Source organism: Podarcis liolepis, assembly GCF_965112155.1.
Source record: "Podarcis liolepis genome assembly, chromosome: 5".
Lineage (NCBI taxonomy): Eukaryota > Metazoa > Chordata > Lepidosauria > Squamata > Lacertidae > Podarcis > Podarcis liolepis.
In genome coordinates this window covers 67,381,832-67,406,162 of record NC_139556.1, presented here as the reverse complement: position 1 = coordinate 67,406,162, position 24,331 = coordinate 67,381,832, and the positions used below count along the sequence as shown (strand labels likewise).

General features: G+C 42.2%; 2 protein-coding genes across 3 annotated transcripts; one reads left to right on the top strand and one right to left on the bottom strand.

Annotated features, from left to right (window-relative positions):
- Window positions 1–1,093: 1,093 nt before the first annotated feature.
- On the top strand, window positions 1,094–11,333 carry LOC310708366 (aquaporin-12-like). Its single transcript, XM_083506692.1, has 3 exons — window positions 1,094–3,089; window positions 6,016–6,132; window positions 8,806–11,333. The coding sequence occupies exons 1-3, from the start codon at window positions 2,483–2,485 to the stop codon at window positions 8,994–8,996; spliced, it is 915 nt and encodes a 304-aa protein (XP_083362818.1). The 5' UTR covers window positions 1,094–2,482; the 3' UTR covers window positions 8,997–11,333.
- Window positions 10,264–23,901, bottom strand: LOC310708275 (galactose-3-O-sulfotransferase 2-like). Of its 2 annotated transcripts, XM_083506450.1 has the most exons (4): window positions 23,606–23,901; window positions 18,750–18,860; window positions 15,854–16,769; window positions 10,264–12,699 (listed from the first exon to the last, which is right to left on the bottom strand). In XM_083506450.1, exons 1-4 carry the CDS (start codon window positions 23,632–23,634, stop codon window positions 11,860–11,862), a joined length of 1,896 nt encoding a protein of 631 aa, XP_083362576.1. In that variant the 5' UTR covers window positions 23,635–23,901; the 3' UTR covers window positions 10,264–11,859. The 2 variants fall into 2 exon arrangements, with proteins under 2 accessions (XP_083362576.1, XP_083362577.1); XM_083506451.1 differs by lacking the exon at window positions 18,750–18,860 and having other exon boundaries at window positions 23,606–23,883.
- Between the last annotated feature and the right edge of the window lie 430 nt (window positions 23,902–24,331).

The following is a 24,331-nucleotide window of genomic DNA, read 5'->3' as shown; positions in this document are numbered from 1 at the left end:
TGGAGTTACTGCCATTCTTTTACCAAAATGCCAAGGGGGAGGGGACCACCCCGAAACAAGTGGTTCTAGCACCAGTAGATAGTAGTCACTGTAATGTTAAGGGAATTCATGTAATGTTATGGGAATCCAGTGTTTTATGTGTTCTACTTCACCAGAGCCTAGAGCAGTTCCAGTCCAAGGTTTACAAAAAAGTTGCAAGTCACACAGCATCCAGTGATACCTAAAAAAAAGAAGTCCTACCATGCACCTAAAGAAAGAAAGCTTGCCTGCCGCCTTTTCCCTTCTATCCTCTTCCCCCTCTTTTTAGCATTATTATGTGAGCTTTTTAACGCCATCAGCTTCTAATGAGGTTAACTGCTACAGGAAATGTGGCAGACACACTTTTTGAAAAGTAAATTGTCTCCATCTCCATCCATTAAAAAAAATGTATAAGTAAAAAATAACAAACCAATCTAATTGCTTTACAAACAAGATCCTGAAAAGGGCAATAAAGAATCAAACAGGAAGCTGGGTTCTCTGAGCTTGGCTACTGTGTTAAGTGTAGCCTTTAAGGAAACAGTTCTGAGCATGCTCAGAACATTGGCTCCTGGATTTATCAGAAAAGTAACCTGCTAATGTGGCTGGATTGCCATCCAGGAGGGAGGGGAGAACTGCACAACTAGGGCTAAGAGCTAGTAGCTCCATTAACGTACAGATATCTGAAGAAGTGTGCATGCACACAAAAGCTTATGCCCAGAACAAACTTAGTTGGTCTCTAAGGTGCTACTGGACAATGACAATTTTTTAAAAATTATTATTATTATTATTATTATTATTATTATTATTATTATTATTCAGATTTACTATCATGTTTTATTCCTGCTTGGTGATAAATGGATGGAGCCTCCTGGTCATAGCAATGCTTTTTTTGCTTTGAGAATCTGGGTGATGCAGTGAACATCAAAACAGCAGAAATAAGAGATGATTGGACCCCTTTCTGAGCTCGAAGCATGGGTACCCCCAACAAAAATATAAAATTCAGTTTTGTAATTTGGAACTAATGTGATTTGATTGGTTTGTTAATAAAAATTATTTAAAAAGAGAGAGAGAGAATCTGGGTGATGCAGAAAACTGACCAGAGAACTGGAGATTCACAGAAGAGTGGCTTTGAGATTTTGATGGAAAGTCTCTTAAAAATTGTGTGATAATTTACATGGTAGGGCTAAGCTCTTGTTGCCCTAATAGACCCGCCTCCACTGACTTTAATCGAGGTAGGAGAAATGAAGAGTGGAAACCATATAAAATACTAGATTTTAGCAATGGCAATTCATTATTTTTTAGTCATGTTTACAAGGTGTTCTCTCAGTTTACAACATACACTAAGCACTGGAGGGGGCAGCTTTATGGGGCCCAAATTCTGTACATGCTGTGAATACCTATAAATTGCCAATGAGGTGGATAAGAAGGATGAAGTGCGAAAAGTGGCGAAGAATTTCAGAGCTGGAATCACGTGGAGGAACAATCACTAGAAGTTAGTCTTGCTTCACACCCACAGGCGAATTCTACAGAGCTGCACCTTGCTTACTACATATTTCATTTTTGTTCCACGTGTTTCATTTTTATCCAAGGAGCCTAGTGTCCTGTTATGTGGTTCCCTCTACGTAGATCCCAAAATAACCATTTGTGGTTGGTTCCTTGAGAGCGTGTGAGATAGAAGAAGCTTCATATTGGAGTAGGTATCTCAATCTGGATCTTCCTGCTCAGCCAGGCACTCTGATCATGGCATGAGATTGCCTTCCTGTTTACTCAAGGACCTGAATTTTGTGGGTCCATAATTCATCTCTTTATTCACTCTTCATGCTTAGTTGTGTGTCTTATTGGTTTGTTATGAAGAAAACATCGTGAAGGTGACCAGAGACAAACTAAAAATAAACGCCACAGTCTGAAGAACCTAAATACTATTGAACCTAAATGCCTGGGCTGTGTGTATGTGTAACTGGTGATATTAGCCAATAACCCAGGCAGTAAGAATGAAGGTAAATGAGACCCAGGAGCATATCGTCCTCAGCTGTAAAAAATTAACTTTGTTTGCAAGAGCAAATATCTCAAATGTGCTCCTGGAGTCACGATGCTGAATTGAAATATTAAATTACTTACTGGTTTTACTGCTTTCCGAACCAGTTTCTTTGTGTTCTAGCTAATGCGTTTTGACTGGGTTGGTGGTAATCATAGAAGAGTCAAAATGAAATCTTGTCTTTCGCTGATGTGGCAGTGATAAGGGAGTAGCTCTGTCCGAGGCAGTTGCACTATGGTGTCAAAATGTGTTGGTTTTCCCAGAGATTTCTGTGACCCTACTGACCTGTCAGCTTTTGCCACGTTTGCTTAAAAATGCCTTTCTGTGGAAGAACAGCAGGTGTGGGCTAACCCTTATCCCTCCCCCTCTTTTAAGCAGTGCCGATCCTTGTGTTACAGGGCACCTCCCATCTCCTGTGTGACTTCCAGCATGGCTGGTTTGAACGTCTCCATAGCCTTTTTCTTCTCCATTGTCGCCCTTTGTGAGGTGACCAGGAGGCTCTCCAAGAGAATTTTTCCAGCTAAGCTGTACTCGTGCTTTGCTAGTGAACTGGCCAGCTCATTCCAGCTGTGTGCTTGCTGCCTGGAGCTAAAGATGCTTGTGGAGATTGGTCCATGGGTTGGTGGCTTTGGCCGAGATGTGAGCTTCACACTCCTCTTCCTTCTCTTCTTGGTTCATGGCGCTTCTTTTGATGGAGCTTCTGCCAACCCTGCCATCTCCCTCCAGGAATTTTTAGCTTTGGATTCTCCTTTTGTGGCCACAGTTTCCAAGCTCTTGGTCCAGTTTATGGGGATGATAGCAGCTGGTGCCTTGACTAAGCTATATTGGTCCAGGGAACTGACAGACTTCCACATGATTCAAAACATAATGGCCCAAGACTGCAGCTCATCGCTCAGAACATCTGTCTCCCATGGCATCTTTGTGGAAGCCACATGCTCATTTTTTTTCAACGTAGTGATTCTCAGGTTCCAATCCATTTCTCCCATGTACAGAGCCCCTGTCATTGCACTCACTGTTACTGCCTTGGCCTACACAGGTAAGGATTCAAATCTAGTCTCCTCCTCTTCCCAATGTTATATGTTTAGAAACTTAAACAAACAATTTAATCTGTGCTGTAGTTTTGTATATAAATGGAATTGGCCATGCAGTAAATAAGGGTCATTTGCTTGTGTGACTTTTAAAAAAATATATAATTTTATTTATAATTTTCATTTATATACATTTCAACAAAAGTTCAACAATAATTCTATCATTTCAAATCTCAACTTCCTCCTCTTTCTGCGGTTCCTTAAATTTATTTTCATCATTTCCTACATATTCCAAATTATCTTAACTTATTCTTTTATTAATCTGTTTTCATATATGCTTTTGAAACTGCAAGTTATTACAGTAATCCTGCCAATGTCTTAATCTGTTTACAATTTGTTTGTAAATTTTCAATAAACCATTTCCATTCCCTTATAAAAAGTTTGTTGTCTTGATTTCTTATTCTTCCCAAGTTTCTGTAGCCATACTTCTTTCATCAGGACATCATTCCATTTTTGGGCAAATAACCTTCTTGCAGTTGTCATTGCATACATAAATAAATTTCTATACTGTTTAGGTAGTTCTGCTCTTATAATATCCAAGAGAAAAGCTTCTGGTTTTTAAATTTTTTAAAACAATCTTAGCCACCTTTTTCAATTCGTTATATATCATTTCCCAGTAAGCCCCAACTACATATGAAAAAATGTGCCTTTGTCTTTACATTTCCAACACTTATTCAATCTTTATTTATACATTTTTGTCAATCTACTAGGTGTTAGATATAACATTTTCATGTAATTTTCTCTTAAACCATAGCTTGCTGTAAATTTTATATCCATAGTCCATAATCGTTTCCATGCTTGCATTTCTATATTATGACCAATATTTATTGCCTAATGTCTCACTGAAGATTTCACTTGCTTGTCTTTTGTCTTCCATTCCAATAATATTACACATTTTAGACATCACTTTAACATTACAGTCGAATGGGTCTCTCTCCAATAGTAATAATTGTTGCCCAAATCCCTGTTTCATATCTTTATTAAATACTTCATTCAAATGATGGTATTGTATCCATGTTGTTAACATTTCTGATAGATCCTTAAACTCTTTTAATTTAAATCCTCCCTCCTCTTTTAATAAATTTCTGTAAGTTGCCCAACCTTCCATCATATTCTTCTTCACCGCTATGGCTTCCTATGGTGAAAGCCAGAGTGGTATTTTGGTCTCCAATAGATTTTGGTACTTATCTCATACCCTATAGAGATTTTTCCTAATTATATGGTTTGTAAGTCCTTTTTCATACCACAAATATGCGTGCCAACTAAAAATATTATCATGACTTTCCAAATCTAAATTGTGAGGATTCTTTAATATCAACCATTCCTATAACCAGTGCAGACAAGATCCTTCATAATATAATCTCATATCCAGCAGGGGAAAACCTCTCTTTTGCATCTCTCAATATTTCATTCTCTGTTTTTCCAATTGCCCGATATATTTAGAAATGTCTTTTGCCATATGTTGAAACAATCTGTCTTGCCAGTCACCGGTATTGATTGAAACAAAAATAGCATTCTTGGTAACACATTCATTTTTATAGTTGACACTCTACCCAGCAATGCAAGTTTCATTCTACCCCATATTTGTAGGTTTCTTTTAATATCCTCCCATATTTTCAAATAATTATTATGCCTAAGGGCAGTATAAAGGGTGAGATGCTGGGAATAAGAAGCTAAGGTGGTGCTTGAAATTGACAGTGATAGAGGCCGCTAGAAATCACAGTTATAGGGGATCTGAAAAATGGGACCAGGAGGATTTGCTCTTTGATTCATTGATTCTCAAACGGCTCCTAACCGAAGAATTGGAGGCTGTAGCATCTCTTGCTGCTGAGGATAGATGTGTCACAGTGCCCATTCTACTCAAGGCTTCCTGAAGATACAACATCCCTGGTCTTACTGCTCTCTGTTTGTTCATCAAAGGTCTAAGTCCTTCTAGAACTAGAATTTCCTTTCCCTCCACCTTTCACTGGGTCTCTGTGAATGAATTCTGTGCTCAGAAGTAGAGGGCTTTCTATCTCTATTACTCAACCTTCTTCGGCGCCTGGTGGGAGGAGAGGCTGCCGCCGCCCAGCCCTACATAATTCACTGACTCTGAGGGGCAGGCAGAGGGCAAGGACACCCTGGGTGGGAAGAAAGGGGGAGCAGAGCGCAAGGAGCCTTGATTTTTTATTTTTTTTTAACTCTTTGTGTGTCCATGTCCAGTCTTGCCCCTTTCTATAATCTATTTATCAGTGTGCTTTTTTTTATAAATCTACCAAAGAATAAAATAAAACCAGGATTAAGGGGTTTCCTCAGGACAGTGGAGGGTGTGTGTGCTGCCCTGTTGGTGGCACTTACCCTTCTCCTGATAAGAAATGCTCTTGGGCAGGGGTGATACACAAAATGTGGGGTAGAAGAGGGTCAATTGGACAGGGAGTGAGAAATGTCCCTATGTTCACCTGAGGAATGTTAGAGGGTATGACTGCTGTCAGCTTCTGTACATGGATTTGGTGATGGGGTGCGGCAGGGGGGGAACCATCTTATCCTTAAAGTAGTTTAAGGGTGCTGGCAATTGTAGCTCTGTGGAGGGGGACTACAATTCCCAGGATTCTTTGGGGGATGTCATGTGCTTTCAGGTTGGGTTGAATGTGCCTTAAATGTCTGGTACGGATCTCCCCAGAGAGAGACAGCACTGGCCCAGGGCATATTGCTTTCCTGAGTCGCTACCTAGCAGAGTTGCAACTCAATACTTCAGATTAAATTCCCAGATTCTTCTGTTCTTGTTTCAAACTAAACACCTTTCATCATGTCAGTAATAAATCTTATCATGCACATGTTGGTGTCTAAGCCAATTTGATTAGGTGGATTGAACTGTTTGCATTTCTCTTCCTGCAGCTGCACCTTTCACAGGAGCCTTTTTTAACCCTGCCCTGGCATTTGCTGTGACTTTTTCCTGTTCTGAGAACAGCTTACCAGAGTATATGCAAGTGTATTGGTTGGGGCCCACTGCAGGTAAGTCAGATTTCAAGACAGTGCAAGATACAACTATGGTTGCAGCTGTGACAAAAATTTGTAGTATGGATGAATAATGCCTAAAATAATGCCTTTGTGGCTTAGTGTCCTCGTATCTACGGGACTGCCTCTCCTGGTATGCCCCACAGAGGACCTTAAGGTCCATGAATAACCATAGTTTAGAGGTCCCAGGCCCTAAGGAAGACAGACTATCCTCCACCAGGGCCAGGGCCTTTTCAGTGATGGCTCCGACCTGGTGGAATGCTCTGTCCCATGAGACTAGGGCCCTTCGGGATTTAACCTCCTTCTGTCAGGCCTGTAAGACAGAGCTATTCTGCCTGGCCTTTAATTTGAATTCAGCCTGATCTTTTATTTCCCTTCTCTTCCCTCCCCCTCCCTTTTTATGAAGATCACCCTCTCTGAGACCCCACAGCTAATTCTCCCCTGGCCTCCTCGCTGGCCCACGTAGGACCAATTCAGTTAGCCCTGGGGATTATCTAATTGATTTTTGAATTTTGAATTTTATTGTTCATGTTTTTATACCGTATTTTATGCTGCTTTTATAATTAAGTGTTTTAAGTGTTTAAAGGCCGGGGTATAAATAAAAATGTATTATTACTACTACTACTACTACTTATTTATTTATTTATTTATTAAAAGGTAAAGGGACCCCTGACCATTAGGTCCAGTCGTGGCCGACTCTGGGGTTGCGCGCTCATCTCGCTTTATTGGCCGAGGGAGCCGGAGTACAGCTTCTGGGTCATGTGGCCAGCATGACGAAGCCGCTTCTGGCGAACTAGCTTTATTTTGATTTATTTTGGTGTTATTCTAAGGCCCAGGTAGTTTGTATCTGACTGTAATTTATCTCACTGAAACAAGTGGGTCCCAACCAGACTAGTGGGGGATCACTATAATTCTTTTTTAAAAAGGTTTTTGTAAATGGCTGCAGACCTTTTGGGAGGTGGGGCAAAGTAGCAGGAGTAGAAAATTGAAAGAAGTTGGAAGATGCATCTCAAGCAGTCAGATCAGATGAGTTTGAACATTTCCAGGAAGCTAGCAATCCATCTTTTGAAATGCATCCCCCTAATTCCTGGGAAAGAGAAGACAAACTCCATTAGTAGAAGGAATGAATGGATCCATCAGTTTTGGTTCTGTCAGTTTTTAATTTTTCCAGATTTAAATTCAGTCCTCCACAGTTCTGAAGCCATTTGTGAATTTTTGACCCTGAACATGGGAATTTTTCAGCTGCTTTGGAAACATTAAATTAAGGTGTGTGTGTGTGTGTACGTGTACACAGGCTTGCTCTTAACAAAAACTAGCAAGCAGTAAATGAAACAAAGTTGGTTTTGTTGTCATAAAAAGGTATTATGTTTATTTATTTAAGGAGGTAGAATGATCAAGAAAAATAAGATATTTTTTTTTAAAAAAGTGCCAGATACAGCTTTGAAAAGTTTGAAGACTACTGCTTTAAAACAAATTAAAACATAGAAGCTACAATTAAAATCCGCTGCCTAGCAGCCGAGAATGAAATTCTATATGTTATGAGGCAGCCAAAGTCATGAACATGTAAAAGAGCATGACCCAGAAATCTTCATCATTCTTCCCCAGCCTGCAGCCTCTGCTCTCTTCCCCTTATTTAGGGCTGACTAAACGTAAACACTGATCACCATGATCACCATGATCACTGCAGATGGTGACAGCAGTCACGAAATTAAAAGATGCCTGCTTCTTGGGAGAAAAGCAGTGAGAAACCTAGACAGCATCTTAAAAAGCAGAGACATCATCTTGCCGACAAAGGTCCGTATAGTTAAAGCTATGGTTTTCCCAGTAGTGATGTATGGAAGTGAGAGCTGGACCATAAAGAAGGCTGATCACCGAAGACTTGATGCTTTTGAATTATGGTGCTGGAGGAGACTCTTGAGAGTCCCATGGACTGCAAGAAGATCAAACCTATCTATTCTGAAGGAAATCAGCCCTGAGTGCTCACTGGAAGGACAGATCCTGAAGCTGAGGCTCCAATACTTTGGCCACCTCATGAGAAGAGAAGACTCCCTGGAAAAGACCCTGATGTTGGGAAAGACTTGAGGGCACAAGGAGAAGGGGCAACAGAGAACAAGATGGTTGTACAGTGTTCTTGAAGCTACGAACATGAGTTTGACCAAGTTGTGGGAGGCAGTGGAAGACAGGAGTGCCTGGTGTGCTGTGGTCCATGGGGTCACGAAGAGTCGGACACAACTAAACTATTAAACAGCAACAGCAATAAAACATAAACAGCATTGTTCTGTTCTGCCTTGAAAGTCTTTGCAAGTTTATAGTTCTTAATTGCCAGCAATGTTGTCTTAGAAAGTCTTTGACAAAATCAACATACTGTTTTCTAAAACGAAAGCAAACTAATACGTATAATGAAATAAAAAATGAATGGGGACAAAATGGCAGTTCAGAAAGATTTATTTCTCTTCTCTAATTCAAGATAAGATGTGTTTGATGCCCCACTAGGTTCTTCCAATCTGGAGCAAGCTTGCCTATAGTGAAGGTGCCCTTGTATGAAGGCCTCGGAGTCTTTTCACAAATAGTTGCAATCCCTGCAGGTTTTATAAGGTCATTCTAGCAATAAGCTGATCAGACTTTTTGTGCAGACTGATTAAGTCTTCCTTGTTCTTGACTCTCTTCCAGGGATGCTGGTAGCTCTGTTCGTGTATCGGGGGAACATCCCACGACTCTTTCAGACAAACCTGCTGTACAGTCAAAAGAACAAATACAGGATCCCCAAGGGAAAAGCAATTTCAGTGTCTGGTGTTGAACAAAGACAGCCAAAAACACAGAAGGCGACCAGCTGCTCAGGACCATCTGACAGAACAGAGTGAAAGAGATTGGCATTGATGGGTGGCACTGGGGGTCCTTTCAGTCTTTGATTGTTATTATTTGGCATGAGGAAGAAGACCTTGAGCATCTCTCCGTGTTCCTGAGGTCGCTTGTAGTGCATTCTGGCTGGAAAGAGGGACAAAAAGTCATCTCTCATGTGCTGCCATATCACCAGTGTATTGTGTTGAGCTAGGTCCTTGCAAAGGTCTGTAGAAGTTAAGACCCTTAACATTCCATACATTCAGGTTGTCTTCTTAGTGCCCTGTTCGGGATATTTTTCATTCTGTAGCATTCTTATGAATGGGTGGGATGATGTAGTACCTTGTGGCCCCCACCCAGAGAAAGTTAGCTACCTTCAGTGCTTTTTTCCTATGGGTACGCAGGGGTACGCATACCCCAAAACATTTTATGAATCTTTGTACTTTTGTCCATTTACTGTATTTATTTCCCCCGATTTGAACTATTTTCTTGAGTCAAAATGAAAGTACCCCTAAGAAAAAAAGCACTGGCTATCTTTATGTTCTGTGATATGGGATTAAATAAGGGAGGAGCCTGTGGCCCTCTGTATGTTGTTGGACCCAAGCTCCCATCAGCCCCACACAGTGTGGCAAAGTGGGAAAGGATGATGGGAGCTGTAGTCCAAGTTCCCCAGCCCCATTATATAATATGGTGGGATCTTTGGCATTCTTGAATGTACAGGCAACTCGCAACTCACATGCATTCAAGTCGCGAGGGACCATACACATGTGTGACGTTTTTGGCGCTGAAAGCTGGTGGGGGCAGAATAGGATCAGAATTGGGTAGTGTGGGGGCAAAATAGACCGGATCAGACCAGAAGGGACTTACATGCATCCCACTGACTCATATCGCGGCCTGGAACAGAACTCCTGCGTAAGTGAGGATTCCTCCTTATGTGTTAATAAGGGTTTGACACTTAAATCATATATTTGATTTCATATGAATCATATGATTTCATATGAGAGCTGCTGGAACTGAGTTCTGGTGAGTTCTGGCTGAAAAAAGCCCTGGGTATTTTTTGCACTTGTGTAATGCACTGGAAGTGTGCAACAGCTTTTTTGTGTGTGCAATTGCTTATTCATTAGATTTTTCACCTCCCCTTTACCATGAGCTCTCGGGGTATGTTACAGCAATTTAAAAACACAATCTTTAAATCAGTTTAAACAAACCACAGTCAAGAGAACTGAGTGCTCCCACCCCAAAATGTGCTAATAAGCTTCCAGCGGTGACAGCAGATGTACAGCAGCTGACTTACTGGCTAAAAAAAAGTATTTTTATTAAATTTCCAAAAAGAATCCAGTGCATATTACAAACTTTTTTCTTTCTTTTGTATTCGCAACTAATATTGACTTACTGACTTTTTATGGCAAAGGGAAATCCATATTCAGTCTGGGCAGGGGGAAGAGTACAGGCATGGCGACATCACATAGACAACGCTGAAAGTTTGTGTCAATGAACAGCCCCGATTCACAATCAACACTCCATCTGGAATTTGCTCCTTGCACCTGTGTTGCACCTTGAACTTACCCTGTATCCTTTTGCTCACTTTCTCTACCCTTGAGTACATAAGGGATAATAAATACACAGTCATTCAATATATTCCTTGCATACCTCATAACAATGTGTTCTTATCAGCTGATCTGAATTAAGTCATTTGCAATGGGGAAAGCACATCTCTCTCTGTAAACAATGAGTAAGGTAAACAATTCGTTCAATTGCTTAAATGCCAACCGATTGCCCTCGTTACAAATTAGAAGTATGATCCAGCTAAATTAAGCACTAAGGCTGCAATCCTAACTCCACATACTTGGCTAGAAGCCCCACTGAATTCAATAGGGCTCATTTCTGCTTCTGATGAATCATGGTTAAGATTGTTCTGTAAGACTACAATCCTACTTTGCATATTTTTGGGGGGGAGTAAGCCCTGATCGTCTATGGAAATCCATTCTTAACTCTGTCCTTGAAATCAGTTTGCCTTTGAAAAGTGTCCGTTTCCATGTTGTGTCTGCTTTATCTCTCCCCCCCCCCCAAGAGACGTGATTGTGATAGTTTAAAAGCACCTTGTGGTCATATTGAAAGTGTCAAATAGAACCAATACTCTGACAGCAGATGGGGAAGTAGTCATCAGAGTAGAGTTGGCCACACATGATGAGAAATCCTTTAATGTACTGACCCACACAAAACTTAATTTCAAGTTGGTTGTCAGGATTTGGGGCTGGGGGGGTATTATTTATATCTCTTAGAAATTCCTTCCCTATTGGCAGTTCTTGATGTTTGGTGATAAGCCAATTGCTAATAAAATAGATTTTTGTTCAGTTCAACTTAATGTGAATTAATTATTGCTTGGTTACTTCTAGCATTTTTATTTTGTATTTTTTTACATTTGTATAGTGGTTTCCTACAGTCAGCTTGCTTATTGACTGATTGATTGCCCAGTTTTTTCTCAAAAGAGCTCAAGCTGGCTGACATGGTTCTCCCCCCCCCATTTAACCCCCCAAACAACCCTTTGAGGTAGGTTACAGCGAGAAACGGTGATTGGCTCAAGACCACCTAAGTGGGATTTGAACCCTTGTCTCCCAGGCCCTAGTCTAGTACTCTAACCACAACACCACACTGGCTCTTTAGAAGAGGGGAAGTTGTAGGGACTCCGGTATTACAGATGAAGGGTGGGAGGCAGCACAGGAATAGGTGGATTTTGATTCCCATGTGGATCAAAATACCGTTTTTAAAGGCCCTGGTAGTAGGTGACTTGTGCTAGACATTATCATATTTTGCAGCTGACCATGCTTTAGTCCTGATGTCGACTATGATCAGAACCTTGTTCCTACGTGTCTCACAGATTTGTTCTCAAACTGCCCTGCGGTTGTATAGATTTGGCAAGTGAGCTGGGTTTCTGGGTGTCAAAGTTTTCTGGGGAAACTGTTTCCTATACAGGAGGCTACTATACTGAAGCTCAGGTGTCACTAGATGTTGGCACATCTGCCTTGTTGCCTTATCCAGCCCAGGCTTTATGTTATAGCCTAGTATTTTTGCTTTGCCATACTGCAGCGGGGCCAGTGCTGGGTCTGCGATCTTCATAGGGGCGACGCTGCCACCTTCTTGAAGGCAAATCTTGGCCAGCTGTTCCCGCTTCTGCTGCAGCGCCCTCACTTCCTGCTGCATGCGCTCCCTGCCCATGTGCCTGTCTATCTTCTCCCAAAAGGTCCTGTTGAAATGCACATAGAGTTCCCAGTCCAACTTGTTCCAGCTTTTTATCTTCTCTATGGTGTCTTTGGAAAGGTGGGACTTTGTGCTGTTGTCTCTGCTGTTGAGAGGGAAGGAGACCACATCATCCAGGTCCCAGCACAAGGCCTCCTTCAGCAGCACCATGGATTCGTCAAAGTACTCTGAGATGAGGAGAAGGTCAAATTGGGCCTCAATGGCTCTCAGCATGAGCTGGACATTCTTTGCGGAGAAGTTCCCGTTGTGGTTATAGCCAAAATCGAACGTCATTAGGTTTTTGGCATACTGGCTATCACTGGTTGAGGCACTGTAAAACCTGGAGGTGTCATTGAGAAACTCCTCTAAGTTCTTGGCTTTGGCAAAGGCAGAGGACCCTTTGTAGTAGGCGAAGGATGATTCCATGAGATGAATGGGATTCCGGAGGATAGAAAAGTAAAAGCTTGTGTTTGGCATGACTCGAGCAACCTGGGAGGAAACATTTTTAAAAATATTAAAAATAATCCAAATCACGTTTTTCATTGAACTTTTGTCACAGCTCCTTGGTCCCTATATGCCAGGCTGCTTTAATGGTGGTGTATTGTGCAACTTATTATTAATCCTGACACAATAATAGCACATCAGTGGTGAATTTATTCTGCTTTACCTTGTTCTGTGAAGCTTCCCCAATGCTGCCACATGATTGCTGTTTGGAAGGGCTACGGTGCAAGAAAAGCAGTGCAAAAAAGTAAACCAGAATAGTTGTGGTATAGAAATGTGTTGGATTTCAGCAGGATGTTGCAGGATAAGCACACTGGAAATGAAGCAGTGAGACCACCCTGACACTTTTGCAGGAACAAACAACAGAAGCCCCAGCCAGCATAGCAAATGGTCAGGGATTATGGGAGTTTTAGTCTTGTGGCATCTGGAGGGCACTACATTGTCTACTCCCATATCCCTCAAACCAGTGTCATTTTTCTAGAAAAAGAGGTGTTGGAACTCACCATGAATGCCTTCCTTGTTTTCTTATAAAGGCAATGGTGCCCACCTGAGAGGTGCCAGAACTGAGTTCCGGCGAGTTCCGGCTTGGGGGGGGGGAGCGTTGCCCTCAACTGTTCTGATAAAATGGGGACATCCTGTTTTTTCATGTGAGAGCATGGCTGCCATTTTGGGTGCCACAATCTCATGGAATCTTGCCCCCCCCCAATAGGTGGGAGTGGGGCCCGGGGAGGGTATGTACTCCTGGTATTCAGCATATACAGTGGCACCTCAGGTTACATACGCTTCAGGTTACATACGCTTCAGGTTACAGACTCCGCTAACCCAGAAATATTACCTCGGGTTAAGAACTTTGCTTCAGAATGAGAACAGAAATCATGCTCCGGCGGCACGGCAGCAGCAGGAGGCCCCATTAGCTAAAGTGGTGCTTCAGGTTAAGAACAGTTTCAGGTTAAGAACGGACCTCCGGAACGAATTAAATACTTAACCTGAGGTACCACTGTAATGGCAATACCCATACCCAGCTGACCTACTGATCCCTACAAGGGAAACAAAGACTACATTTGCCTGATTTAGCCATAACAAAAAACTGACTCCCCGCTACAATGTGAATAAGCTGCACTGAACATCAGGCTTGCATACTTCCCTTTCCCCTCTCTTTTGTACACCAGAAGAGGAAACCAAGGTTGTCTGTTCCCAGTTTTACACTAACCACATTTCCCCTTATGATACCTGAACTCAGAAACTGTCGTTTGATTCCCACAAATTAATTAAACAAACTGTTTTCTCAGATGCTGACTTGTGCTGACTAGCTAGTTAATAAACAAACAAACAAAGAAACAAACCACTCTCCAGGCTCAGACATTATAGGAACTTGACCTCATTTGTCATGTTTTATTTTGAAATCTTTAAGACAGTATTTTAGTTTCCTGTTAATGATGTTGCTTTGAATGTATACTTAATATTTGACTTTTTCCTGTAATATGTTTTTTCTGGATTGTTTTATTTAATGTAGGCTGTAAACCACTTTGAGATTTTCCCGCTTAAAAATATAAAGTGGTATAGAAATGAAATGAACAATGAAAATAAAATAATAAACAGTACTGAAAACAGGATTGCATGTGACTGTTTCAATAGCATCATGAACACAAATCATCAAGAATGTGCAATAAAAGGCATGTCTGGAGGGGCCCAGAGTTCTTCTTGCTAGCAGTTTAAATGGTAACAACTCCTTGCAAGATTGTTTGTGTTTCCAATTAAAAGATGAAGGTTGCATTTGAGTGAGCTCAATGTGTTTTACAAGTTGAACCTAATGGTTGGCATCCATCTGTCTCGAGAGACAATGGAGTGTGCCTTTGGGGGTGAAGTCAAAACGCTGTGTTAGCAACACCAAAGTGCTGGGGCGCAAGCTTGGGCAGTGTGTATGGAGGTCCTGGGCTGCCAAGACAACAAGACCCCCACTCTTGGCCTCCCTGATGTGGTCCAAAAGAAAGTAGAACAATTTGTTTGGCACCAGCTTGGCTGCAGGAGTTTCTGGAAGGAGGAATACATGGCGCCATTCTTCTTAGAGATGCCATTCCAGATTTGTATAGGGTTACTCCTTAGCCTTTTATTCTCCTGAAGATATCTCACAAGACAGTGGAGATTTAGGACCAGAGTTTTCCTTCTCTTAGATGGGCTTGACAGGATGACAAGCCCCTTCAGCATGTGCGGAAACTGCCTTCCTGACCCTTTGAACCAACTATTGGTCTTGTCCGCTCAACCCACCAGAGCCTGTCTTCACATGCAGTCCCTAACTCACCAAGGGTTTGAGGCCCATCAACTATCTTTGACTGGTTTAGCTTGCCAGTCAAGGCCATTCCCAGGGTGTTGACAGCTTCTAGGAGCCACAGGTGAGAGCTGAGTGCAAGGTGGGGGACCAAAAGTTGACAAACTACCCGAAAAGGAACACAAATTTTCCCTTACCAGAGGTACTACCCCTCACCTAACACCCCATAAACTCCAGGTTGAACCTTTGCAGTCAGAACTACGATGTGTGGGTGTGATTTATGCATTTCAAACTCTCCTTGCAGCTGTGAATATCAGGGCTGTCATGATGAGCTTCTGCACTTCAAAATATGCCACTAGATCAGAGGTGTGTGTCATTTTGTTGTTGCTGTTGTGGAACAATTAGGATTTGGAAATCCTTGTCAACCTACTGCAAAGCACCCAGAGATTTTCCATTGCATCTTGATCTAGCTTCTGCTCACCCCTGCTCTAAGGAATTTGCCTCCTATCCTACAGATGCTTGCGTATTTCACCTTGTTGTTCCCTCCTGTGATCAGCATGGGACTCATCTTGTTACCTTATCACCAGTCTTTTCTAACAGAGACTGATGACCTTTATCACTTTACATTGCAATGATGGCATCCTGTTCAGTGTAGATTAAGGCTGGTCAAAGTTTCATAAATTGAAAGATGCATATTCTGCACCAAAGTGGCTCCACTCCTAGTCCTTCTTCTCACCCACTCATGACTTCCAGCATCCCTCCCTTGCCCCACTGAGCTTCCCTTCCCACTCCTTACAAAATCTGTTCTTGTCCACCTCTAGAAAGAACCAGTTTCCTACCCATAATTTTAGAGAGAAAAAGCTGCTCAGCTCTTACCTCTGGTTGAAAGAACCTCATATGATGACACATAATGTGGAACTGGGGGTCTTTTTTGGGAGAAAACCCCTGCACAGCTGCTGCCGTGAAATAATGAGGATAGAACAATTGAGTGGCACCATTGCTTGGCAAGGCAAAGGAAAGGTTGCGAGTATCGCCAAAGCGAAACAAGATGTTCATGACGGTGCTGCTGGCACTCTTGTGCACTTTGAGGAAAACAACGTGGGTCTTGGGCATGCATGTTGAACCTTGAGAGGGGCTGGAAGTGCTCCCTCCCTCCTTTGCTGTTCCAACTTTGGGAAGAATATTGTTTTCTGGTGGAGGTAGTTTCATGGTTGGCGGTTTTGCTGACGCCATCCCAACTGTTCTTCTGTCTCCTACAGCACTGAAGGCCTCTGATTGAGTCACTGTTGTGTGCTTTGGAAAGGGGCGTCTTTCTGGGTCTTTAACATGTGCTGTTTGATCCCCTGCAGAAATCCTTGTTGTGGGTTCTGCCACCTTGATCAGGGAACTTCCATCCTTTGTTGCAGCAGCAGATGTCTGATCATCAGCAAAGTTCACCACTACTTGGTCTCCTCCGGGATTTTTTGGGGTGCTGTGTTTCCACCAGTCCCTCAGCCTGTTTGCTGTATGCTGAGCCTGCACCCTCTCATCACCCGCCACAAATGGGTTTTGCCAGAACTCTTCTTCGCTGCCGAAGCTGGCAGCCAGTAGTTTGGTTTTGCTGAAGGCTGTGTTCAGTTTTGTGGCTAGCCTCTTTTTCTCTGCAGGGTTGGGCCTGGGCTCCCTCTTTTGTGCGGTGCTTTTCTGCAGAAGTTGAGCATAAGTTTGGCTCCTTTGAACCTGGGTGGAATTCTCACTGGCTCTGTTTTCTTCAAGGGAAAGCTGATTCTGTTTGAAATCGCATCTACAATTGCTATGGAAAAAACATCAGATCCTTCAGACGGGGTTGAAAATGACATCTCCTGTGCTCTCTGTCCACTTTCCAAAAACCACTTCCTATTGCTTGCTTTCCCTGGATCCCTTCCACTCCACCCAATTCACATGCATTTCCTTTCTATATGGACCCTAATGTCTCTACTGCAGGTAAGTGTTTCATTCTTTAAATCTAAAAATAAAATAGCATGGTTGTTACTGTATGTACACAAAGTAACATTATAATTCTCCCCATATAGACAAAACCCTTTGGTCCCATCATCTGCCATACTTCTCTTGCATCACCCACCCCTATTATAAACAAATCTAGACAGCTTCTCCAGCGTTCCTTGACATACAAATGTTTATGTCCACCGGCTGTGAGCCAAGATACACAGGATGCTGCCCTCCCAATGCAAATAGCAGCCTGGGCGGGGGGGGGGGCATTAAGTCAGCACTATGGCAGCTGGATGGTGAGGTGGGAGAAGGATCAAACTACCTTTTCCCATGGTCCTATCTATACCTGATGTCTCCCCCACCTCCACCATTCATGGCTGCTATTTTGTAAATGATCTGTGAAACTTGGTTGTTTTCTTTTAAAGGAAGCACCCTATGTACTTGTGAGTTGCTGGGTGTGAAGGGGCTCAGTGTACAGGCAAAACAAGATTATGAGCAGGAACAAGGGGCTAAAGGACAACCAGCATTGCCACTGCACGGGAGCCCGGGGACACTGGACTATGCTGCTGATGGCTGCCTTCCCTTCCCATTTGCTACCCACATCTGGGCATGATTTTGAATAATTGCTGGCATTTTCTGCTGAAATTCTATTATTATTATTATTATTATTATTATTATTATTATTATTATTATTATTTATATGCCACCCTATACCCAAAGGTCTCAGGGCGGTTCACAAAAAGGATCACAATATATAAAATAAAAATAAAAACAATAAGCCAATAATACTGCCCCCCAAAGAGCCACATTTTAAAAGGGTATAGGATGTTGATCAGGTCAACCAAAGGGAGGGTTAAAAAGGAATGTTTTTGACTGGTGCCTAAAGGTGTATAATGAAGGGGAGAGCATTTCACAGACAGGGAGCCTCAGCAGAGAAGGCCTGTTCTTGTGTTGCCACCCTTCGGACCTCTCGAGGAGGAGGCACACGAAGAAGGGGCTCAGAAGATGATCTCAGGGTCCAGGTAGGTTCATATGGAAAGAGCCGTTTAAGGCTTTATAGGTCAGAACTTTGAACTGGGCCCATAAACTAATTGGTAGCCAGTGCAGCTGGACCAGGATTGGTGTAATATGCTCAAACTGTCTTGCTCTGGTGAGCAACCTGGCTGCTGAATTCTGCACCAGCTGAAGTTTCCGAGTCTGTTTGTCTTCAGTGGTAGCCCTATGTATAACCCATTGCAGTAATTCTGTGCAAACTCTTACATTCAGTAGGGACTTTCCCCACCATACAACTGCAAAATCCATGGGCCCTCTAAATTAAGGCAATGCAATTTATTTACAACAATTATTTTTTCAGATGTCACCAATGCAATTTTCCCTGAACATTTAAATTTCTTCCTGGATATAAATTTTTGACAAAGGCGTCCTCCCTCTCTCATACACTACACTAATTTTGTATAATGACAGGTATTTTAATGTCTACATTTATTCTGATAAAAGTTCTTGTGGCAAGTGAAAGACTAACCAATTTATTATGGCATAAACTTTTAAATTTACAACAGGGTTGGGGGAGATTAAACCATTTACTCCTCTGCTGTGTTCCTGACGAAAATGACACCTTTAGACTGAAGTTGCTCTCTTCACTGGAAGGGAGTTATCCAACCGGCACTGATGGTGTCACCAATGAAACTGAGCTGGTAGCCGATTGAAGCAAGCAAGCATCAGTATCTGGGCAGCTTCATGTCTGTGTTCCTGGAAAAATATATATACAGCATTTGCTATCCTGCGCAGGGCCCACTGAGCCTACCTGATACACTGGAACCTCTCTGCGACTTGGAATATGAGACAGAGGAGGAAGAGGAGCAAAAGGGCAACCCAGAGTCTTCCCAGCTGGTTGTTACATGAAAGTTTCCATTTCCTGCAGGGAAGGAAAAACATCAGCCTAATAATCTGGGCTTTTGATTTTTTTTTAAATTGCATTTTATGCAATGGGTACAAGTTTAAGTTAAGATGACAGGACTTAGAGCAAATGTCAAGCAGGCTTAGGTTGGGTTTCTTCTCATGCACTTTCTGTAAGCATAAGGTCACGCTCAGAGAAGGGAACCCCTGTTTACACACAGTCAAGGACGATGGATTTTTGTCCTATGATAACAGCCCCAATTTGCATTAGCAAGAAAGTCCCAGGCCTTTCTAGTCCCCACCTGTATGTGTTTTGGGTTTTTCTACAGGCAGCAAGTTCCACCCACCAGAAAATTCTGTATTGGATGAAGTGGACTTTAGTCTACAAATGCTTATGTCATGATACATACGCCAGTCTTTAAGGTTGCCTTCAACCACTTAGTGCCTTTCAGATGTTTCAAACTACAACTCCCATCAGCCCCAGCAGCCTTTAATAAGTTGCATAATTTTTCAATTGTATCCAATGCGAGTCCTACTCAGTGGACCCACTGAAGTTAATTTCAATGTGTCTACTCTGAGTAGCAGTTAGCTGAATAAAAAACTTTATTTTTAAGATTATAAATAGATAGATAGATATATACACGGGGTATAGCACAGCATAGTCCTGAATATTGTGTTGTTCTGTAGTGAAGATAAGACGTTTGTTGGAGGATGAAGATTTGTAGTTGTACAAAACTGTGTCTCGTGCTTGGGGTGAACTGTTCAGCTGAACACACTTTTTGTGCTTGAATTGCATTTAAGTCGTTTCTTAAATGAAGCTCGTCCTGTACAACAAGGATTGTGTGCATTGGCTCTGAATCATCTGTAACTGAAATATTAGCACCCTGATCTCATATTTCAATAAGCAGTTTTGTTTGCCTGCTTAAATAAAGGTTAAGTGTGCATATTTCGATTTGCTTTTTGAAACAGAGTTGGGAAAGCATCTGAAAGAATGATAATAGCCTCAAGTTAGGTTTTCTGCCTGGGAAAGAATTGCTCCCAGGGCTGGCCCAAGACATGCTGCCTGGGGTAGCAAAACCACAAAACGAAAACAAAGAAGACAGCATGAGAGGTTGCGCTTCTGTGTCTTCCCAGGGCTCCTTTGCAGATTGCATGACTGTGGGATAAGCCCAGCAGCTGAGTGGCAGAGCACATGATTAAACTAGGAATGGGCAAATATGTAAATTTGTCTCTCATTTTTCCAGGCTTAAATTCAGTTCTCCACCTTTATACACCCATTGGCTTATTTTAAGTTGTCGTGAAAATGCATAATCATTCAGTGTAAATCTATCCTAATATACACATTTTTGTATGCATTCTTGTCTCATATTTATATTTTGCAAAGCATTTTTTGCGCAAGATCATGCATTTTTGTATGTTATTTTAACAGCTATATGCATAGCTATTATACACATATTGCTTGGCTGCAAAATCTGGAGAAGTGCAAATTTTGAATCACAGCTGTGGTTTGGTCTGGAAACTGCAAATAATATAGTTTCACCTTTAAACCTGAACTGAATAAAATTTCTCCCTCAGCTCTAATTCCTACTGTATTTTCTATGCTCTGTGCTTTCATTGGAGGAAGGGCAAGATATAAGCATGGTAAGTAAATAAAAATAAAAATATTGCCTCTCTTTCTCTTTTTCCATTTGAAGTTACTGTTGCCAGCAGGATCCAGCAAAAGCATGCTATGCCTTGTTGAAGCCCCATTGACATTTCCCCAAGACTGGACTCATCCTATCCTTTCCTAGATCCCATTGCCCTTTCCCATTGAGCTAATAGATGGGTCATGGTTTTTCCTGCTGTGGCCTTCTTCCCACTGGTGTTTCTACTCTCCTTCAGGCATATCCTGAGGGAAAGGCAGTAATGGAAACACTGTGTACCTCATGTTGTGGACTTGGTTTGTATAGAAGCATTTTTCTCACCTTGAGACTCAACCTTTCCCTTTGGAAGCCTCTGGGCTTTTCATGCAGGCCATCCCTCTTCTCTACATAGGACTTTGTGCATGAGGAGAATCTACGGACTCTTTCTGTTTGGCTGGATGTGCATTGTGTGTAAGCACTAGGTTGGGTCATTTTGCAGTCACCATAAGTGCCTGGTGTGCTTGAGAAATGTGTGTGTCTTGTTGGCGCACAGTGCCATGATTGGTGGTGGGTGGGTGGTAGTGGAGTTGCCAGGGATCTGGTGGGAAGATCTTGCCAGTACAGTGGTACCTTGGTTGTCAAATGGCTTGGCTCCCGAACGCTGCAAACACAGAAGTGAGTGTTCTGGTTTGTGAACATTTTTCGGAAGCCGGATGTCTGACGCAGCTTCCGCGGCTTCCGATTGAGTGCAGGAACCTCCTGCAGCCAATCGGAAGCCGCACCTTGGTTTTCGAACAGTTCCGGGAGTCAAACGGAATCCTGGAACGGATTAAGTTTGACAACCAAGGTACCACTGCATGGTTAACATAACTTGCTTCTACACCTATTGTTATGCTGTTGACTGTCCTGCGGCTGGGACGTAGCATTCAAGATATGCTATGTCAACTTTAGTTTCCCAGTGTACCAGGACTATATGACCTCATAGTGAACCATCTTTCTCTGCTGCTGTAGCAGCCTTCAGATTTCCAGATGTCCCCTTTAGTGAGCACTCATCATGATTTGGGGTCACTATGTTTCTGGGGCAGTTATATGCAATCATGCCATTTGCATCTGCACAAGTTGTTGTGGCAGTCATACTGCTTGGTGTACAATATTTTTCTGTAAATAAATAAATAAATCCTATAATCTTTCATATCACCAGTGTTCTGGGGTCTCCCCACTCCTGCTTTTGTTGCGCCATAGTGCCCCTCCTGACAGCAATGATGCCACAGCATTGAAGAAGCATCACAAAACAACTTAAAAAGTGCAATGATGTGCACACTGTCCACTGTAAATCCACTACTAATGCAGTACTCATATCTTGATAAAAAGTGTTGTGGGTGGCAGCACAAAATGGCTCCCATGGACAGCAAAGAGAGAGGGGGGGGGGAGAGAGAGAGAGAGGTGATGGTATTCCTTACCAATGACTACTGACTCTCTCACACAAAATTACTGGACATGTATACAGTGGTACCTCAAGTTACAGACGCTTCAGGTTACAGACTCCGCTAACCCAGAAATAGTACCTCAGTTTAAGAACTTTGCTTCAGGATGAGAACAGAAATCGTGCGGTGGTGGCGCGGCAGCAGTGGGAGGCCCCATTAGCTTAAGTGGTACCTCAGGTTAAGAACAGTTTCAGGTTAAGAACAGACCTCCAGAACGAATTAAGTTCTTAACCCGAGGTACCATTGTATAGGATTGCGCTATAAATCACTAACCATTTTGTTAGAGAAGAGGAGAAATAGCTTGCTGAGCAACCACTATCTAGCTCAGGCATAGGCAGACTTGGCCCTCCAGATGTTTTGGGATTGCAACTCCCATTATCCCTGACCACTGGTCCTGTTAGCTAGGGATGATGGGAGTTGTAGTCCCAAAACATCTGGAGGGCTGAGTTTGCCTATGCCTGATCAAGCTCCTAGCTGTGGCCCCTCCCTCTCATAGAAGCCATCAGATGATCTTCTTAAAGAGCAGATGAAGCTTCTTCAACAACAGTTCGATGCTTATTGTTTCAATAATTTTATGTAAATCTGTGAGGTCTGTCTGAAAATCCGTGTACAAATACCTTAAACAGAACAGAATAAAAATAATAACTGACAGACAGGCTGAGGGAAGGATAAGTTGCAGAAATCAGGAGGAAACAGCAATAAGATCTCCTACTGTGCCCTGTAAAACTCTTTTTAATGAGAGAACCACTTCTTTTGTAGAAAACACCCTGCACCAGAGCTTTACAAACTGTGTGTCACAACATGTTAGTGTGTCGACTGCCGTGTGTATGTGTGTCAAATGAATGCTCTCTGCGCTCCTCCCAGGGTAGGAAAGGGGTTAGCTTAACCTCCGGTTTGCTAGTAAAACTGAATCACTGTGTCACCAACATGAAAAGTTTGGAAAGCTCTGCCCTACACCCCATTCTGGTTGTATGTTCTACTTGGTTGGTTGTGTGTTCTACTTTTCCTACCACTAGAATCTCAATGGCATGTTTTTAATTTTCAAATCATATGTGCGCATACACAGTATATTTTCATAGTTAACACACACTGAATCGTGTGAATGCATTTTGCTTAAAATGTGAAAGAAATGCTTTGTGGCATCCAATCAGATCCAGCTCTTTTCTTCTTTGTAAGAATTCCATCAACTAGCTGGAACTTGGTAGTCCACCAGGAACCATAATCTATTTTTTCTGCCCACCTTGCATATTATTAATTAATTATTTTAAAAAACTTCTAAAGGAAAACCTAGAGCATCTATGGGTCTTATGATAAAAACGAGGTTTTCATCAATGAAACAGAGGGCATAAACCAAAAGGAAGATTCACTGTGCTTGTAAAAAAATGTATCCAGAGAAATAACTCTATCATCAACAGCCTATTGGGTCTTATTTGTTCACAGTCTTCCTAGACTTTGTCCCTTGTAGTGAGAAATCACTCTAAAATGTTTCCAGTTCAAATCCCCCCCCATCTTTCTTATAGCTTGGGGCAGAGTTTCTCTCTACCACCAGTATGTGACACAACAGCACTTTGTGTCAGAGCCATATGGCTCAAGTTTACTCCTTCCCCATAGCTAGATTGTTTTTTTCAGCAATAAAATATTAAGATAAAGGCACTTACTTGATCCAGGTTCTTCTAAGTTTGCACATGGTTTAGTTTATGGAGCACAGAAACAGTACTTTCTTCACCAAAATCAACCCAGGTTGCTCTGAGATGGGCAAAAGTATAAAGCAAATATACTTTTCTTCTTAGAGACATGTATATGGATAGTCCCGCCTACTTTGTCTGCAGGTAATATATGCAGAATTGGGTTGTTGTTTTTTTATTACGAGAAGGGCTTGCCTTCTGTTGGCACTAACCAGGAGCTGCCTGGAATTTGCCACATTATTAATGAAGCACTTCTAATAGGGAATAATGCCTTTGCTAGTTCCCCTGGGGCACTATTATAGTTAGGAACCAGCAAACATCACATGATGAAATGAATGCGTACTCTCCCAGGTTTCTGCCAAGTTCTTCAACCAGCTCTGCATGTGATAACACAGTGTCATTCTTCATGCATATTTTTATAAGATCATTAAATTGAAATAGAATGTTCACGTCATCCTAAGAAGTCCACGGATGTGATTTCAATATGCACAATATGCTTATGACCCCCAGTTTTAACTATCTGTGCCAAGTGAACCTACGCAGATCCTGATGTTTAGAAGCAATTGTGGGTTAAGTGGGGGTCAATAAGTTGAAATTGAACCCTGACAAGATGGCAGTCCTGTGGTTGGGTAGTTCTCAGGTCTGGGTATCAGGCAGATTGCCAGTTCTGAATGAGATTGCCATGGCATTGCCATTGTC

Coding starts and splice junctions, on each gene's coding strand:
- LOC310708366 (XM_083506692.1), top strand. CDS start 2,483: ATGGCTGGTTTGAACGTCTCCATAGCCTTTTTCTTCTCCATTGTCGCC. Junction 3,090..6,015: donor TACTGCCTTGGCCTACACAG/GTAAGGATTCAA, acceptor CTCTTCCTGCAG/CTGCACCTTTCACAGGAGCC. Junction 6,133..8,805: donor TTGGTTGGGGCCCACTGCAG/GTAAGTCAGATT, acceptor ACTCTCTTCCAG/GGATGCTGGTAGCTCTGTTC.
- LOC310708275 (XM_083506450.1), bottom strand. CDS start 23,634: ATGTGCAAACTTAGAAGAACCTGGATCAA. Junction 18,861..23,605: donor CTTAGAAGAACCTGGATCAA/GTAAGTGCCTTT, acceptor CCTTCCCTGCAG/GAAATGGAAACTTTCATGTA. Junction 12,700..15,853: donor TGAGGTTCTTTCAACCAGAG/GTAAGAGCTGAG, acceptor GTTTCCTCCCAG/GTTGCTCGAGTCATGCCAAA.